General features: G+C 46.7%; 1 protein-coding gene across 2 annotated transcripts in view; it reads right to left on the reverse strand.

The window, feature by feature from the left end:
* The window catches only part of LOC115324686, a 215,810-nt gene that overhangs the window by 53,567 nt on the left and 142,682 nt on the right, over positions 1–19,561 (reverse strand). Inside the window, exons 3-4 of one of the 2 annotated variants that reach the window (XM_040215962.3) lie at positions 7,861–7,906; positions 4,186–4,477 (exon numbers count right to left, since the gene is read on the reverse strand). In XM_040215962.3, coding sequence (XP_040071896.1) covers positions 4,319–4,477; positions 7,861–7,906 — 205 coding nt within the window. In that variant the 3' untranslated portion in view covers positions 4,186–4,318. Of the gene's footprint in view, positions 1–4,185; positions 4,478–7,860; positions 7,907–19,561 lie in introns of those variants that run through there. The other variant, XM_040215963.2, reaches the window with a different exon arrangement.

The following is a 19,561-nucleotide window of genomic DNA, read 5'->3' on the forward strand; positions in this document are numbered from 1 at the left end:
TCCCATCACAAATTCACAACCCAGCCCGGGGTAGACATCCTCCGCTGCAATGACCAATTTAGCTTTGAGTAGCTGGCAGTGATCGCTGTTCGGGTAACCGGGTGGCGGCGTTCAGCAACGGTCACGCTGTCTGAGGTATGACGCCCCTGTAGCATTGGTCGTACAAAAACAGTCAGCAGACATGTTCAAAGCGTACGCACGTACGAAGGCTTAATAGTAATTCCGCCACCACCACGTCTGCAGTGAGCTGCGTCTCTCTTTGTATGACGTACGGACAGTGGGTGTGACTGGGGCGTTAGGTTTGTGGAGTACCGTATCTCCATCAACGTCAGGCAACATCGAGGCTCTCCCAATCGAGCGACGGGGTCGTCGAGGGTCTCGGAAAAATTACGCGAGGTTCGGCAAACGATAAGGAGACAGCCTATCTGTTCCCGATAAATTCGACGCCGTTCGCTTCACCGGGTCTGTCGCGTTGCCGGAGCCGGGCTATAACACGTGCGTCGTCGTTACGGCCTGAAGTGAACCCTACACCTGCGGCTGTCCCGCACACGGGAGTATGACCACAGGTGCAGCACACGTTGCGCACGGGGAGGGTTTATTAACTGCCGAGTCCATGTTAGCTGCTCGAAAGGGATCCGCGGAGTAAGTGATACCCTAATCCGTTTGACGTCAAGATACATCGGAGATACGGGTCTCCAGGATTTAATATAATCCATATATGCTCGAAGTGTATGGATAATCCGAACTACTTTACCAGCACCGTACAGTGTTCAAAGAAACTAAAATGACCAGCCTCGCTAGAGCTACTGCATTAGGAACATATACACTTGCTCTAGGATATACATATTCAGTTACTTTAGCGTAGAGTAACCACATGGTTCCGCCTTTTAATTACTTTAGGCATCGCTAGAATAACTCTGTGTGAGGCCACGCGATCCGCTGGCACGTTTCGTTTTGTTGAGCACTGTAGATACTACCGCCGATATTTTCCATTTAGCCAAACCCCTCGACGAAATGCTTAGTGGCAAGACTCTCGTTGTATTCTTCCACAATAGACATATTTGCCTTCATTCATTGACGTCGGTTCAATAGTTTAGAGAAGCAATCGATGGCACGTGGCAATGATTTCCTCGCTATGATTGCCGGGGAAATTGACATGACGGTTCTGCGTGACAAGTTTCTCGTGGAATTGGGCTGACCAAACATATTCTGTGTTAAAAAAAGTGGCCCTAAAAAAACAAAAACAGAAAAACATGCACCCATACGTACGCCCCATGTCCAATAATGCCATATGAAAGACACGCGACGAAAACTCTGGAAAACAAAAATAAGATAGTCTTATCAGTGGTCTTTACAGAGTTGAGGAAACGATGACAGGATACTTATGCTCATCTATATTTGTACATGACATATAAGAGCCCAGCTATCCAAAACACTATTTGCGGCTCAAAATTCCGGTTTCTTCCTCTCGAAAACCGACGATCGAGAACTGGCCGGTTGGAGTCGCGCTCACTCTCTTCTTCTGGCTGACGACGGGCGTGGGAACCCGTATACTTCAGAACTGTCGTTAAGGGTAAGACCGAGTAAGACCGAGTATAAGACCGAGAGAGACCAGACCGGTTTTTAAGCCTTTTGCGACTCCTTAGGACCAGCTCCGCTGCAGTGCATCCGGTCCTAAGAAGTCGCAAGAGGCTTAAAAACTGGTCTGGTCTCTCTCGGTCGTACTCGGTTGCAAGAGTGTGAACGGGCCTTTACCGGCGAATATGCGTCTTACGGACACGAATTGGTAAGAGCTTGAAAAACGCGCAAACGTCAAGCGCGAGGTGCGTTCTTCGTCTTGAATATGCCTGCGTACAATTTCTTTACAGGTGCGAATGTGGCCACGCCTGGTGCTGCCCGACTTCGAGTCTCGGGACTGCCTTTGCAGCACGGAAATTGGAAGCTAACTTTCTAATCTACAGTGGACTGGCTGCATTCCTGGGAACGAAACATTCCCCCTCATATGCTCGACCATTACAATGTTAAACCCGTCGTCTGGTTCGCACGGCCAAAAAAGCGGAGGAAAAAAAAAACGAGGAAACGATACAAAAACGTGGTCGGTTGTAGCCACGTGGCTTCCTGTAACTCTATATCCCCCTCCATAATTTTCCTTCCTCTCTAGCCGACATGTTGCGCCATTACTCCGTGCTCATGTTTCGGTTTCGACCAGATGCGTTTTTTGGCTTTACTAAAAATATACCTGACTGTGTAGCAAAATATTGATTCGGTAGCCTGCTGACACCATATTAAATCGCCTTGCAAAAAAACATATCAATACAAAACTTCTGGGGGGTGTCAGTGTCCTTTTAAGGTGGTTTAAGACAACCTGTCGTATCTCATACACGTCCTACTGGCGATTTTCACCGCGTGTTTCGGAACCTACTATGACTGCTTCGCTTTTAGACCGCCAGGTGCTGTGGAAATCTGGTTCGCTCGGGAAAGATGGCGAGCGAAGCTGCCGCAACAGTTTTCTGTTCTAACCGCCAGATGCCGTCGATTTTAGTGGAGTCGCTAATACGCGTGAAACACAAAAAAAAGATTGTCGGCTATTGTGCACCACGGGTCTTTTTAGTTAAAATGTCGCTAATTAGAAATATTATCACGGACAAGTGTGAGGAAACAATGCCATTTATCCGCCTTCTGATAGGGTCAATGTGGCGGACGACCATCTCTAAACATAAAACTAGCCTGTGCGTTTTACTTTAATCGAGAGATTTGCATATTATAGGTAACGTGGTTCTTTCATACGCTATCATGGAATATATAGACGTTTCTGTTTCCTGTCGTTGTCAGTTACGTGAGTTCCGTATCTGGCATGCGGGACGAAAAAATAATAAAATATTTCAACCTGATATATACGCCAAAAAATGTAGGTGAGGCAAAACAGGAATCTTGTCACGCATTTTTCGTAAGCGCTTTCCAGCGGGGTGGAGAGATCAAAACGATGTTTTTAACGCATACTAGACGTGGGAACATTCAAGATGGCTGCGCCCTTCTGGAAAAGGTGTATATTATATTCCATATGGGTTATATATATATTTTTTTATACTAGCGGAGGTGGGGAGGTAGACAGTAAGTTAATCAGCCTTCACTCTCTTAAACAACGGATTAATGTATTCTAATCAAATTTAGACCATTGGTTTTAATTCGTCCGTTCCCTGCATTGTAAGGCTTTAAACATAAAAACTACTGCCAATTTTTGTTGTTTATACTGCTGTCGAAACGCACGTGCTCAGGGCCTAATCCCCAATACCTCACAGACCGATCTCAACACCGCTCACTGTCCAAGGATAATGTCATTCTTTAATCAGGATATATTCCTGATAAAACTAGCAACTCGCGAACATCGTTTTTTTCCCACAGTGTAGAGATAACTTATATAAAATTCTAAACATAAGGTCGGCGGAATATTTTTCTTTTTAGTGCAGCCGGTGGGTTGACATTGACCTTAAAGCGCAAAAAAAGGACTGCGTCGTCTGCGAAAAAAGGAAGAAAAGCAAAGGGTCACACGCGCGGCAGTTATAAGCGGGACAGATTACCACTATAAATAACCTAGTGCGTATTGCGAGCGCTAGCTTGGTTCTCGAAACAGCCTGCTTTTCCTTCCTCCGGAAAAAAACCGACAGCCCCAAATATAGCGAGCTCTATCGACCGTCGCCGCACGGGCTGCATGACGTACACGGGTCCAGACGTCTTTAGCAGACGACGCGTTTCTCGAGTTAGCAGACGACTTCCTCGCTTGACCCTGGTAGCAGACGAACGTCAGCCCTCTTTTTTTATTTTTTTTTTCCGCCTTCCTCTTGACATCTTGCCATCGTCCGACAACAATTAAGCCATTAGGATACTCAATTTAGTTACCTTTCTTTTTTCGCCTTTTATCATTCGGGAGAAAAAATGCCGAGTCATTGGGTTGAGACGTGTGCGCGGAGTCTGATATCGATGCCGGGTGGCATTTCGGGAAAGCCACCAGATGGTATAGGAGATAAAAAAAATACACGGCTTCCAATTTTGCTTTATTTTTAATATTTTACTATATCAATATCGAGCACTAAAAAAGAAAAAAAAATACATAAAACTTCTGGCGAGACGACGTCCGCGTGCCCAATTTCAGGCATATGTACGTTTGGAATTTGAATCTTGCGAGGCGTGCCAGATGTTTTAGACCTTATACGGCCGCACCCTGTACGTGGACGCTAAAATAGGATGTCTATTTTAGTGTTGTATTACACGCGGGTCAGTTTCTTCACTTCACACACGGGCGAGCGTTTTCAATATCGCGTCACGCTGCCCGACCATTGTTCCGGGTACAAGCGTGCGTGAGTGGTTGCCTAAGCGGGGATGACGTAAGGCAATTTTTTCGCACATCTTCCCGCCTTTGTTCGCTCCACCGGAACTTCAGCCCGGCCCCAATATGGCGTTGCACGATGACGTCATCCACCTGGAACGAGCCGTGAAATCACGTGAAAGGGCGAGGGGGGCGTGGCCGGTGAGGTGGCGTGCGCTGTGTTTGCAAACATCGCGACGACCTGGCGCCATGCCCGGTTTTTTTTCATGTATTTATACCAAAGTTTTCCTCTATATACCTTTTTGGCTATACACATTTGCCGCTTTATACATTTTTCGGCGTTTTCCTCTCTATACATTTCTTTCTCTGTCTTCGTATAAGCGTTTTGTAAACCTTTGTCTTCGTGTCTTTTTTTTTTTTTTTTTTTTCACTTTGTGCGCTAGGGTTTTTTTGAGGTCATAAAACGACGGGAAACAAAACATTACAGAGCGGGAATTCCCCGGCTGGAGGGAATTGGTCCCCGCGTACGGCACGTGGAATGAAGCTCATGTACGCACACGCACGGACCCGTCGAAATATCCGTGTTGCTGTTTCTTCTGTTTCCGCGAGCTTCGTAATAAAAACATAAAAAAAAAGGATGGCGTTTTTTTTTTCTACCTGCACGGGTTTCATTTTAGACCCGGATAAAATGTAACGACGCGTTATTTGCCAATAGAACATATTTAGGATCGCCTTTTTTTAACGTTTTCATGGAGTTAACATGTTATTCAGAAAGTTTTATATCCAGATATTTCTCTATACACTCAATACGAGGTTGGGTTGTAACTACGTGAACTTATACGAGGTTAGTTTGTAACTACGTGAGATAGGTTGAAGGGGGAGGGGGGGGGGGTTATCCTATGAGCAGCGTTGTAGGCGTTAGCGAAAAAAGTAACGAAATACGCTCCTCGTTACTTGCAAAATAAAGGAACGCGATGCCGACCGACGTTACCTCAAAACAAAAAGGAACGCGTTACTGTTGCGTCAGTTTTTATTTATAGACTGACGGTAACGGCGTTTTTCGAAACTGAGACAACGGACGTGAGCGTAGGTGTTTTTCTAAAGTGGGACTTTTTGCGTGGGGAAAACACGGGCAAAATTGTGAGGGCACGTGAAATGCGTGCGATAATTAACAACTAGGCGCCTATACGCAGCCGTCGCTACGACGTAATGGAAACAATCAAGCATCATAAAAAGCGCAAGTCACTGGGCCCCTTCTGTTTATGATTGGTCCAGCGGTGATAGAATACGTACAGACACATGACCAACATCATGATGGTGCGCTTTCGAAGCTCTCTGATTGGTCACATCAGCTCGTCCCGTGGTCTGCGTCTGAACTTGAAGTAAAACGAAGTATAGAAACACAAAAACCATTTCAGTGTGCTTTTTTTCTTCCACGTCTGGGGAAAAAAAACGTAACGAGCGTTACCCGTTACTTGAAATAAGTATAACGCAATTGAGTACGTTACCCGTACTACTTTCAAAGGGAAAGAGTACGTTACTATACGCTACTGAAAAAGTTACACGGTACCGGTCACGCCGTTATTTGTAACTCGTTACCGCCACCACTGCTTATGAGTAAAGTGGCGCTCACACACTTGCAACCACAGAGTACGACCGAGAGAGACAAGACCGCGGTTTTCAAGCCTCTTGCGACTGCGTATAAAACCTGGTCCGCAGCAGCGCATCCTGTCTTCCGCCGTCGCAAGAGGTTTAAAAGCCGGTCTTGTGATTTCTCTGGGTCGTACTCGGTTGCAAGTGTGTGAACGGCTCTTAACGTTCAAGGCCCGTTCACACTCTTGTGACCCAATAAGACCGAGAGACGCCAGACCGGTTTTTAAGCCTCTTACGATCTCTTAGGACCAGCTCCGCTGCAGCGCATCCGGTCCCAAGAAGTCGCAGGAGGTTTAAAAACTGGTCTTGTGATCTCTCTGGGTCGTACTCGGTTGCAAGTGTGTGAACGGCTCTTAACGTTCAAGGCCCGTTCACACTCTTGTGACCCAATAAGACCGAGAGAGGCCAGACCGGTTTTTAAGCCTCTTACGATCTCTTAGGACCAGCTCCGCTGCAGCGCATCCGGTCCCAAGAAGTCGCAAGAGGTTTAAAAACTGGTCTTATGATCTCTCTGGGTCGTACTCGGTTGCAAGTGTGTGAACGGCTCTTAACGTTCAAGGCCCGTTCACACTCTTGTGACCCAATAAGACCGAGAGAGGCCAGACCGGTTTTTAAGCCTCTTACGATCTCTTAGGACCAGCTCCGCTGCAGCGCATCCGGTCCCAAGAAGTCGCAAGAGGTTTAAAAGCCGGTCTTGTGATCTCTCTGGGTCGTACTCGGTTGCAAGTGTGTGAACGGCTCTTAACGTTCAAGGCCCGTTCACACTCTTGTGACCCAATAAGACCGAGAGAGGCCAGACCGGTTTTTAAGCCTCTTACGATCTCTTAGGACCAGCTCCGCTGCAGCGCATCCGGTCCCAAGAAGTCGCAAGAGGTTTAAAAGCCGGTCTTGTGATCTCTCTGGGTCGTACTCGGTTGCAAGTGTGTGAACGGCTCTTAACGTTCAAGGCCCGTTCACACTCTTGTGACCCAATAAGACCGAGAGAGGCCAGACCGGTTTTTAAGCCTCTTACGATCTCTTAGGACCAGCTCCGCTGCAGCGCATCCGGTCCCAAGAAGTCGCAAGAGGTTTAAAAACTGGTCCTGTGATCTCTCTGGGTCGTACTCGGTTGCAAGTGTGTGAACGGTTCTTAACGTTCAGGCGATATGTAATCACTGGGAATTAATCGAAGATATGTAAATCTCTGCAAATCTTGATTTCGTTTTCGCGTGAATATTGGATTTCTTGACCCGTTAGTTCTATCACCTACTTGGATTTCTTGACTTAGATTGGATCTTTCATTCATTAGGCCTCTTGACCCACATTGGATATTTTGACTTGTCGTATCTCTTTACTCGGATTTCACGCGATTGCTGGTTCTCTTTGCTCGTTTGTTCTATCGACTCGCTGGATTACCCCCCTCCCCCCCCCCCCCTCGCCTTTCTACAAAACCCTTAAATTGTGTGAGCCACAACGCGCCATAAAATTATACATAACTCAGGCGGGTAGCTATGATGAGTATCAGAATGGACAAGAATCCGTACCAACGCTTGGTAGCTAAAAAAAGCCACCTATGCGAAGTGCTTCTGCAATCGACGCGAAATAAACGCACTTCTCTTTTGAGTTCAGCGCCCTAAAGCTTTAACAATAATATTCGGGCACATTTTCTTTCCCCTCTTTTGAGCACTAATATAACGCGTTGGATTCGTGAACACATATCAATGATCATGGTTGCAAGTCATTGGAAAACCCAATTCGAGATTATTGAAAAACGTTAACACGAACATTTATGTGAGTGCATCAAAAAAAAAGAAAGAAAAAACTCCCAAAGTCGGTGCAAAACATGAAATGTTTTTTTTGTTTGTTTGTTTTTTCTGCTCAGAGAATTAGAAAATGTTACTCACCACACAGCGGTCAGCGATGCAGGACCGAAGCAGCTTGTTCAGGTGGCTGAGAAACACGACAAAGACAAATTTTAAAAATTGGAAACTAACGATCGGTGTTGTGAACACCACACGTTCGCGTAAACAAACACAGATACGATCTCACACACGCTACCACACTCGCGCTAAATACAATTCATACAGGATACTCACACCAACAAAACATCACCATTCACTTTGCGCCCCACGCATCACCTCCAATCGAGAACCCACGTTAATGATGGTGAACCAAGACATCTCATCAAACTTCACGGCTATTAACCACCGGCCCAAAAATAATATCAATGAGTAATAGCTCCAACACTACACAAATTTCAGGTGCTTTCTAAATGTTGTCTTCTGGATTTAGCATGAAATAATACACTAAATATGTCACGTTAGAACTGGTGTTATCGTATAGTGTGCCTCATTTTGAACGTTATCAATAGCGTTTTCCATGTCTGCATGTTAGTATTTCCATGTAGTAACGTATAGAGTTTGTGTTTGTGCTGCTGAATTGTACTGGGGCACGAGTATTAAGGCCCGTTCACACCCTTGCAACCGAGTACGACTGAGAGAGACGAGACCGGTTTTTAAGCCTCTTGCGATCTCTTAGGACCAGCTTCCGCTGTAGCGCATCCGGTCCTAAGAAGTCGCAAAAGGCTTAAAAACCGGTCTGGTCTCTCTCGGTCTTACTCGGTCGCAAGAGTGTGAACGGCGCTTTACTCAGACCATAGAATAAGATATTCTTGGCGGGAAAAGCTCTCCCCGGTCATTCCATTTGTCGTGAGAGACTGAGTAAAGAGAGAGAGAGAGAGAGAGAAAATAAATAGCTCGAGGCGGTGTCTGTCACGCGGTGGCGCTAGGTACAGGGCCGGAAATCATCATCATCATCGAGGCTAGTTGCCCGAATAAAAAGGCGCTCGTTTGCCCGAATTATACTCGTTCCGTCTCACCGCGACACGCATTAGTTTTTTTTTAAAATCCGTTAGCATTGATTACCCTGGTGTAAGCAGTCGTTTTTTTGGTTTGGACTGGACTGGACTGGTCTCGTGAGTTCGCGCGGCGCGGTTCCCGCCGTGCTCTCTCGCTACGTTCGCTCGCTCTTTACGTCCCCTTTTCCTCTTACGTAAGAAGGAAAGAGTCCTCTCCCAAGCTCCCCGTGACGCACCGCTGTTCACGCGCACTCCTCTTACGATGGCACCGGGTTGTTGGTACACGTTTCCTTCCCCGGTATGCACAACGCACGCGACAATGTAAACCCGAGACGCAGCGACGGCGCCGTTTGCGCGAAACCGCCGACGCCCGGGCGGAAAAATCGGCTCTTCGAAAACAACCGTACGCGGCCCGCATGCCACTCAAAAAAAAAAAAGGGTGTAAAAGAGTGTATCGTTACACCCTTTGTCCCGTATAATACACCCAAAACTTCACTTCAACGCCCTATAGTCGAACCCACGGTCCCAAATTTTACGAGGGGCTTGATAACGGTGCGATATAACTTTTTAAACAGCTAAAGTACGTATCAAAGACCACATAAAGAAAACACCGAGTTTTTCACAGAAGGGCCAAGAAAACCTCGATTATTGTTTTTGTAGTCAGTAAAACGTACATTAGCTATTTTAATAAGTTGTACCCCACGGCTATCAAGACTCTCGTAAAATTTGGGGCCGTCTGTTCGACTGTACGGCGCTGTACGTCGTATTGAAGTTTTGGGGTGTATTATATGGGACAAAGGGTGTAACGACACACCTTTTTTACACCCTTTTTTCTCGAGAGTGTAAGCGGCGATCGACGGAAGCTGTGGCGGCTGCATCCGAAACCGCCAACGCCCGGGAGAACGAAGTGACTCTCCGAAAACCACAGTATGCGGACCGGGGTATACGAGGCTGGAATTCCCATCCTTCGCCGAGTCGGCACCCCGCACTAAATGCCGACGAATTTCGTCGAGAGTCAGCGTAGCGACATCAGCGATTTCGGCATCATTTTTTAAAAGAGCGACAGGTTGAAATCAGAGTGTTGCTCTTTTAAAACAGGGAAAAGGTATAGAATAAATGCACGTCCGATTGTTCTCAGGCAAACCGCGCCTCCAATCATTTATGTACAAAAATTAGTGGTGAATCAATGACGAGTCTCAGTAAAGTTTGCGAACCAATAATCCCATTCTCTTTGTGAGACTGATATGCTTATTGGACAAATCGTGTAATCTTTTTTCAACGCTGCTCTAGTATATTGGTATATTACGCTATTGACTTGCATTTATTAACAGTGTTCCAGGCAAAAATTTTGGTTCATTTCAAGTATGAGCAAGCCGGTCACAATTTTGCCGTATAAAAAAAGTGGGAAAAGGCTGAATGCAAAAAAAGAGAAATAGTTCCCAGCAAAAAAAGTGAAAGGGAACAAAATACACGAGTTGAGACATTAAGCAACTTGGGTATAAACCGACATATCATTTTTCAAGTTCACCTATGCTTATTTTGCGTTTCTTCCCCTTCCGTATAGAGCGCGTGGCATAAGAAGGAAAGAATCCATATGTATATATATAAACGAACAGCAAAAAAATAAAAGAAGAACCTGCAAACAAACGCAAGCGTTTGCCCCGAAATAAAAGCTTCAACCATTCATCAACGGCGAATTCAGTCCATCCGTAGAGGCAGTTAAAGATGAAAGCCATGGCCCAACCTACCGCGCGTACAAGGGTGTTTTTTGTTTGTTTTGTTGTTTCTTGAAGGTACACGTGGATGTAGAATACTTCAAAACAACTCCTACGAGCAAAACAAAATTAAGTTTTCTTAACGGCGCACGGACACTTGTGAGGTGGGTTTCCAAGCACAGCCTAACATTATAACAGAGGAAAAAAAAAAAAAAAAAACACGAAGACAATTATATGACATCGACAAAAAGAAAAGAAAGCTCTGGACAAGTAGGTGTTATGTACAGAGTAAATGCTGGTTCTCACACTTCCGACTGCGTGCGACTGGAGGGGCTAAAAACCGTTTTTTTAAGCCACATTCTCATCTGCTATGTATCCCGAAACGTCACATCGAAATTTCGCCCTTTGTCATTTCACCCCATTCTCGTTTGAACCTTCTCAACACATCCCTTCCATTATGTTTTTGCATTTGGGCCTACTCGCATTTGGTCTCCTTCGTATGTGGTCCCTTTGGCAGGTGGGCCCTTTCGCATTTGGTCCCATTCGCATTTGGTCTCGTCCGGACGGAAGTGGTTTTCAGCCCTGCATTTGCGCTCCGACGACTCGTAGCGTCATGTGCCCCCCGCAGTAGCATAATGCCTAACGGCACAGCAGGTATAGATGTATACAAGTAAATAAATGCACAAAGAACGTAGCAACTTTTTCACATAATCGCGCATCGATTAAGGCAGTTATTATGGCGTGGCAGAAGCTGCTGAATTTCCTCCCCAAAGGCCGTCAGATTTCTCAGCATCATGAGTCAGCAAGACCGGCCGCGTGCGTGTAACGTCTAGGGAGGAGACTGCATGAAACTTCGGGAAGGACCAACACACGTCCCTGACAGCGGTCGGGGAGGAACATCTATGGCGACCGACGGTGTTGTTGAACTTGGGAGGGAATGACCGAAAACTCGGGCGGAAACCTCCTGCGGGAGGCCATTCGAAAGCTTGGTCGAAGTCATAGTAACTGCCTAAATACGTGCCGGGTTATGTACAGAATTAGTTAGAGTATCTATCTACATTCTGTGCATATTATAAAAAGTTTGCATCACAAAAGTCAAGTTCATGTTTAAACTTCAACTTGAACAGCACTCTTGTTTTCTTGTTACCCAGTTTACAGGAAGCACTGCGAACAGCGACAGCAACCTCATGTGGGGGACGCATCCACAAGCTTGTGCCACGTAACAACTCTGGTGGGGGTTCCGCCAAGGCTGGTGGATTCCCTATTAGTGCTGCCAAACTAGTCGGGGATACCACCAAGTCTTTAGAAATCTCCTGTTGATGTTTCCAGAATGATGGGGAATTTCGCCAACTTTGCCGGAATCCCGCTTTAATATTGCCAGACCGGTAGGGAATTCCGTCAAGCCTGGTTGGATTGTCAGACTGATCGGGGATTCCGTTTAGTTTATAGGGATCCACATTAATGCTGCCAGACGAATCGGGGATTCTGCCACATCTTGCAGAATCACAATCCCCCCCCCCCTCCCCCTAATATTGCCAGACTGATGAGGATCCTGTCAAGGCTGGCTCGTATTTGACAGATGTCCATCTTGAAGAATAAACAAATTTCACCATGTGTCAGAAAAATTATGTCCAGTAAAGACATGATTCCGCCAAGGCTGGCGGATTTCCGCAAACTTAGGTGTGACTACACTGATGCCAGCTATAGCTCAAGCCTCAAATACTTGTCGAACAGTTCGGGGCGTCGGCATTACGCTTCCACCTGAGTTCCATCGTAAACAGCAGCTCAGGTGCTAGCAATCATGGAAGCAGGCACTCATCCGCACCAACAGCCAGAGTGCAAGCAGAAGATTCAGAGACGGTGAACTCGCTACCCACACGTACGGCACCCTACAAGGCTACCTTCACACACACCCCGAGCTGCACATCACGATTGAAAGGGTGCCATCAGGGCCTGGGAGGGAATCAAAGAGCTCACGAGCTCTCCCGAGCAGTGTACATTCGGGACCTTCCACCCTCTGGCCTGAAGAATACAACCTATACGAACATTGCCAACAGCTACACAAAGACACACGCAACACATTCAAAGATGTGAGACACATGCAGACCACCCTCGCATGCCCTTCCAAAATTCCAGACGGGGCGGAGGCCTCCATTATGAGACGTTTCCAAGCCCACTCTTTCCACTCCCCACACTTGCAACATTATATTCGAGGTCGGACGAGTACCCCCAAATGCCCACAATGCTCGGGTTATACCCCAACAACTCTTACACACTACGGATCACTGTACAACCTACCCTCTCCAAAATACTCGCTCCTATCCCTCCCCAATCACGCCCTGGCAGCTGGGAGGAGTGGGCGCCTTCCCCCCTGGGGCTCTCCAACCAACCTTATGGCCACTTCTCACCCGACACGTCAACGTCGTGCTCAGAGGGGAGCGGTAACAGAGTGCCGGACATGGCACAGTAAAGAATGTTTAATAGACATTTTTATGGAACCGGAATAAAACACGGTCGATAGGCCAAACAATAGGTACCTCGGATCTCCCAATCCGAAGTACCGATCGTCGTTGTTGAAATTGTCTGGAGGCACCCGACACTTGACCGCAAAGGAGATATGGTCCTGTCAGGAGAGCCCTTGTCCAGACCGGGAATATTTCTTTGTCGGGAGACAGATGACCCCAAAGGGATAATCAACCCTAATGCAGTCTAATGACAGCCCGTTCATTTGCACGTGCGTCGTCGTCGTCGTCGTCTTCGATGAAGTTCGCTTCACCGTTACATTATAGGGTTCTAACTTCCCGACATCCAGTCTGGCCACTTTGATCACTATCATAATTTCGGTGTATGGCATTTTTGCCAAACTAATGACGTCCTTCCAGAGGCTGATGAAGAAAAAAGTTGAAGACAGCGGAGGATACATGAGACCTCTACGTTCGAGACGTCAGTACGAATCAAACACAACGGCTTCGAAAGCCTTTCTTTTAGAATGGGGTTCAATCCATCACACGACACAAGCTTTGTTCTAAATCCTTTTGATAGGGGAAATTTAATCGGAAGTCTCACGAGTCACCGCTTTGTACCGCTCAGTTCTTATGTTCACACCATCGAAACTCAAACAAATCAAGAAAAAAAATTATGAGGTGATCGAAGAACTAATTCTTATCCGCCATTAAGTGACGGTGTCCGATGAAATAGTTTTATGAACACCATTAGTTCGTCGCAAATTAAACTGATTTATGAACCACCAAATGGCCCCGAGTTAAAAATATCTGTCTAAACAAAAAAAAAATATTTTGAATTTGAATTATGAATACTGTGCAACTAGTTCACAATCTACTTTTTTTCCCCTTTTTTCACGCTTTTATCTTTTTTGTTTCAACAGGTCGCGGAACAACGGCCTACTCAGACCTCACGTGTTCCTTCGCCTACCACGCCAGCGAGAACAGTGCAAACAACGCCAATGTTTACAGCCCCCCGTGAGTGACCGCCCCCGCCGGCACTGCCCGTCGTCATGGCAGCGCCAACGTCGGAGCGGTTTGCGCCTAGAAGGCGAGCTTGACGTCACAACATCGCTTCCCTTTTCCTCCTCGCCCCTTCCCTCTCCCCTTGAGCGAAACGACGTAGGACGGTAGCGCAGACGACAGGCCTCGTGCGCGCGTACGCTCGGCTCATTGACGTAGTTGTATAGTTCCCCTCCGTTGTGAGCGGCACAGGCAAATGTCAGCAACCTGTGTCGTATGGTGGTTACGCGATTGCGCGCTTGCCTGACGTCTTTGATTGACGTGTGTCCGGCACGACGTTGGAGGGGTTAGTACTCTATGCTAATTGGAGCCTTAGAAGAAGACAAAAAAAAAAAAATACAAGAAAGAAAGGAAGTTTGGCGCATTGTTTATACCCCGCGGGAAGCTGTTCTTACAAGATTTGAACGTCGGAGGAAGAAGCTACGCATTTGATGTTTGAAACGTGTACGTCTTGATGAGATGACATATATGTAATCTAAAAATCAGCTACATATAGACCAGTGTCCGAAATCTTAGCCCCCAACGATAAAAAATGGCAAATATTACTCTCAAACTCAGGTTCTTGCGAAAAAAGAAGTTGCGCATAAAACAAGATTTTTTTTTTTTTGCTTTTTTACAGCATTGTTGGCATCGGTGTTGTTCTTAGAGCTTCGTGACTAGGCATTTATGACGTTCTTGCAGTACAATATGTGCGAAAGTTTCTAAAAAGACAACAAAAATACAACAACAACAACAGCATAGAGTCTCGCAAAAAAGCGCAGCCACCCTTACTCTGTGATGGCGTCAGCATACACAAACATGGCGGCATCCATGGAACAGAACAACGCTGGTCCATATCTTAATTCCCACTCTGCCTGGTCATAATGAGCGGGGGGAGGGGGGGATTGGCTTAGAAGGGCGGGAGGAATGCTATGTTTGACTTTTTTAGACTTAGGCTAGATGGCGCAAGTTACCGCCCGATACAAAGGGTGTAGCCATTAACATTCATTCGTTCATCCATCTATACATAAAGGTAGGAAATTAGTAATGCTCCGCAAACAACTTTTTTTTTTTTTCGCTACGGTTTTTTGAGGTAAAAAGGAGCATAGCTGTTGCATACAAACGTCTTAGCGGTCGACTTTGGACGTGGGTGCCGAAAAAGTTCGAAAGTGTGACCCGGTATGTACGACCAACTCAACCCCCTGACGTGACGCCACTGCATGCGGTGGCGTTGCTGTAGGCACAGCGCACGCGCAGAGACGTCACACGATTGTGGTTTCTGTGCAAGCGCAGTGCTCACACCTGGCATGAACAAATGCTGGCTTAGAGGGAGAGAGATATAGAGATAAGGAGATATTTTGTTCGGAGAAAATGGTTATATTGGCCTGTAAGAGCGCCGAAGGACGAATCACAGAGCTAAGGAAGCGTCAACGCAGTAAATCACCCCCTGCTTTTCTCAAGCAGTCAGCGAGTATATACAGGGTGTTAGAAAAAGAACTCGCAAAAAATTGTGCACCGCAAAAAAAAAAAAAAAAATTTATTTGCAACGTTTCACACTCCTTTTCCGCCCGCATGTAGCACTAGCGGCCAGAAACCAGATGCCAAACTTTCAGCACTAACCGTTATCTTATTCAGAAGTTACGAGTGATTTTCTGAAATTTTAAATGGGAAAATGGCCGTGGACGGAGCTCTCGAATGGACGAAGCTGAATAACCCCATTTGCCGCAAATAAGCAAAAACAGACCCATTTTTTTTTCATTTCTTTTTTTCATTGAAATGTTTAGAAAACAACTTACGACTTTTGAATGATAAAACGCAAGTTCTGAAAAATTTTACATTGGGTTCGGACCACTATATCGCGCAACATATGGGCGGAGAATGAGAGTTCAGCGACGTTGCATAGCATCCCCCCAAAAAGGTCAGTTTCTCCGGGGAACACGCCAGCTGACAACTGTTGACTGTTACGACGTCGTGCTCTCATTTTGTTTTTGTTTTTCTTTCTCGTCTCGGTTTTTTTTCTTTTTATATTTTCGAGGACGGGCAGCGCAGCTGGCACCTTCGCCGCAGGGATACAGCGAGCTCGCTTCTGCCCACCCACGCGCGATGCGGCAAAGGAGTCCTTTACTGACTCCTACGCGTTTCCAGTGAACCGTATGTTGTACCCGCTCCAGTTGCTAGAACGCACTGCGTAGCCGCCGCGCGAAATCGATATTCTGACAAAAAGATTAAAGAGGGTTCCACGTCACTTTCTCGGGATTTTCCCCTCCTCCCTTTTTTTGGATACTAGCGTCGTCTCCTCGGTAATTTTTCCCTCCCGTCCCCATTCGCGAAACTCGTCGCCTCCGCGGCCTTTCTCACGACTCTCTGATTCGGGATTCTTGTCCGCGCGGATCTCCTCGAAACTCTTCTTTCCCCTTCCTCATTCGTGATACTCGTCGACTCCTCGGCACTTTTCCTACTTCCTCATTCGGGATACTCGTCGCTTCCTAGGGATTTTCCAGGTTCTCATTCAGAGAACTAATCGTCTCCTCGGGTTTATTTTTTTTTTCTCAGCCCCATTCGGGATAGTCGTCTGCTCCGCATCTTCCGGATGATACTTGTCGTCTCCTTAGAAATTTCCCTCTATCCCCATTCGGGATACTCCTCGCCTCCTCGTTGCATTTCCCTCTTTCCCCATTTCCAAGATTCACTCTAAGAAATATGGAACGTTCGCTCTACCGCGAAGCACTTGGGAAAGCCAATCGCTGCGAGCTATGGAGAGCGCTCGGCGAATGACGGGGTCCTCTCCTCGGCGTCTTCTCGAAAAATCTCCCCTTTTCCTCTACAACGCCTACACATACACACTCCCCTTTCCCATTCGCGATACTTGTCGTTTCCCGAGTAATTCTTCTCTTTCCCCACTGCCACTGGAGATAGTCGTCGCCTCCTCGCAATATTTCCTCCCTCCCCATTCTCCAAAACTAGCCGTTCCCTTCCCCTTTCGGGAAAGTCGTCTGCTCGGCGTCTCCTCGAATCCCTCTCCCCATTCGTGAAACTCGAAGTTGTCGCATTATCGGGATTTCCCGGCTTTTCCATTCGGGGTACGAGTCGTTTCCCCTCGTAACCTTTCCACCGAAGTGCGCCATCCACCGGTTTTTTCCTAAAGCCGCAGCCGGTGCGGCTGCGGCTTTAGGGAAAAACCATGGATCGTACAAAACACATCGGGTCTTCGTTGCAAACGTGATGACAGAATTATCATGCGGTCACGTGTCAAAAGCACGTTCGAAGCGTCGTTTGCTTGATACGTATGCATGCTTCAAACATGTCCGCATACAGTGTTTGTACGACCAATGTGACAGGGCCAACAAACAGGGAACAAACACGCCTTAGACAATGCCTGTAGACTGTCTTGTGTAGGACGTATTAGTAGGGTGGCTGCGACTAAACATTCGGTCGATCTGTTTATCGTTGGTGTTGTCGGATTCGTGGGGAAGGAAGGAAAGACTAGGGATTTGTTTTCCCCCTTCTTTATTCAGTCCGGTGACCTTTTCGGGATGGCGACCCCGACCTTCTCCGAAAGGTCGCTGGCAGCAAACGGCGAGGGTTCGGTGGCGGCGTTACCCAAGCGACGCGATACGGCTGTGGGCGACGGTGTGTTATGCAAACAGCTGATTGGTTTGCCTCCTGAGCGTAGGTGAGTGGGGAAGGGGGGGGGGGGGGGGGCGCAGGCCGGGCCGTTGACAGTGGAGCTGTCAGGCGGCGTTACTGTTGAGCCGCGGAAGGGAGAACGAAGTGTAGGAGGACAGCGGGTCGTTGTTGTTTCGACATGATTACGCGGAAACGGAGAGCAAGGCAGGCTAGTGGGCAGCGGAATATTTGCTCGTCAGTATTAGGTTAACTCGCAGCAGTGCTGCCAACCTCCGCGGTCGTTTCTTCCCCAATGTTTTACAGGAAATTCCCTAGATTTCCCCATATAATCAGAAAATGTGGGAATTTGCGTCAATATTGAGCTTATCATTATAGAGTAGCTTAAGAACAGATTTCTGTAGGTGGGTGGCCATTTGAAGGTTAAATTTGCCTCGTTGGAACCTTTTTGCATAACTAAACATTGTTACTTTAGCTTTTTGTGCCCCCCAAAATAGCTGTTGTTACCACTGGAGATTATCTCTGTTCCCGAAAATATACAAAGAAGCCTTCTTCCCGATGCGCTCGGCCGCCACGAGGAGGAAAAAGGGTAAGAAACGTGTCTCTAAAACCCTCTGAAACCCAATAAAAAAACAATCCCTAGATTCGAAAAATTTCCCTTTGCCCCTAAACGATAACGAAAATCCCTAGATCTAGGGAAACATCACGGACTCGTAGCCTCTGCAAGGGCATTAGCGCGAGGGAGGAACGTGCCGACGTGAGTAGGAAGATGTGGACGAGAAGGCAGGACAGGAGTTTAGAGTGACGTGGTGAACGTACGGAGGCATGAACACGAACAAGTCGGTGTCATCTCGAAACGCTGGAATTTAAAGTGTGGTCGAGGAACACTGCTGCGGAGTGTAAGGATGTGAATAGAGGAATCAATTGAGAAACTTTAAAACAACAAATAAAGTCTAGCGTAAAAAAAAGAGAAAAGACAAAGAGATGGAGAAGAACAAAGAGAGGAAAAGATAGAGAGATTAGAATGTACGACTTGAAACACTTGGATGGAAAGCAAGAAATCCAAACACGCGGGAGCAGTTTGGATAGAAGGAAGTGTCGAAAGGGAAGGTTGTAAAATCGAGGGAAATTATTTAGAGTAATGGGGACAGTGAAAGCAAAAAAAGAAGGAAAACGTTCTGAACGAGATAGAGAGAGATGGTTTGTGTGTGCAAGTTTAAAGGTTAAGATATACGTGATTACCTAAATACTGGAGGTAGGGTCAGGTATAAGAAGACCAGAAGGTACGAGTGGACAAATATGACCCCCCCCCCCCAAAAAAAAAAAAATAATACAAAACAAAATTATTGAACGTCGGAGACGCACTAAGAAAAACAAATATATTGCGTCTAAATTTTCAAGCCCTGGGCAATCCTGTTCACTACCATGTATTTGTGTTTCTCGCTTCGACTGTGTTTTTTTATTATTTACCCGATCTCCATATACAACTCAGAACAGAAGCTTCATATGAACATCCTCGGATATCGCTTTCATTTTGTTTTTATTTTAATATCTGAGCCTCTCCTTTTCAGGCTTGCAGGACCATTTTGTCCCTCGTCAGACGCGCAACTTCCCGAAGCGACGAACACACATATGGCCGCGGAAAACGTGAGAGGCGGAGGGCGTGGCGAGTAGCTACAGCATCTCATTAGCGCTCCACAGCCAATCCGATTGCAGCGTCAACCGATAACAGCGTCGAAGAACCAATCGGAACCCATCGAGAGTGAGGACGAATATGAGCCACACCCCGCCCTAAACTGCCAGTGTCAGTGACGCTTAACGCTGCAATTTAGCGTTGCCGAAAACGGGCAACAGGAAGATTGCGTAGACATTTCATATGCCAAAACGTTTTATTACCCGTTTCTTA

Source organism: Ixodes scapularis, unplaced genomic scaffold, assembly GCF_016920785.2.
Source record: "Ixodes scapularis isolate PalLabHiFi unplaced genomic scaffold, ASM1692078v2 PGA_scaffold8__174_contigs__length_109621045, whole genome shotgun sequence".
NCBI classification, from domain to species: Eukaryota; Metazoa; Arthropoda; class Arachnida; order Ixodida; family Ixodidae; genus Ixodes; species Ixodes scapularis.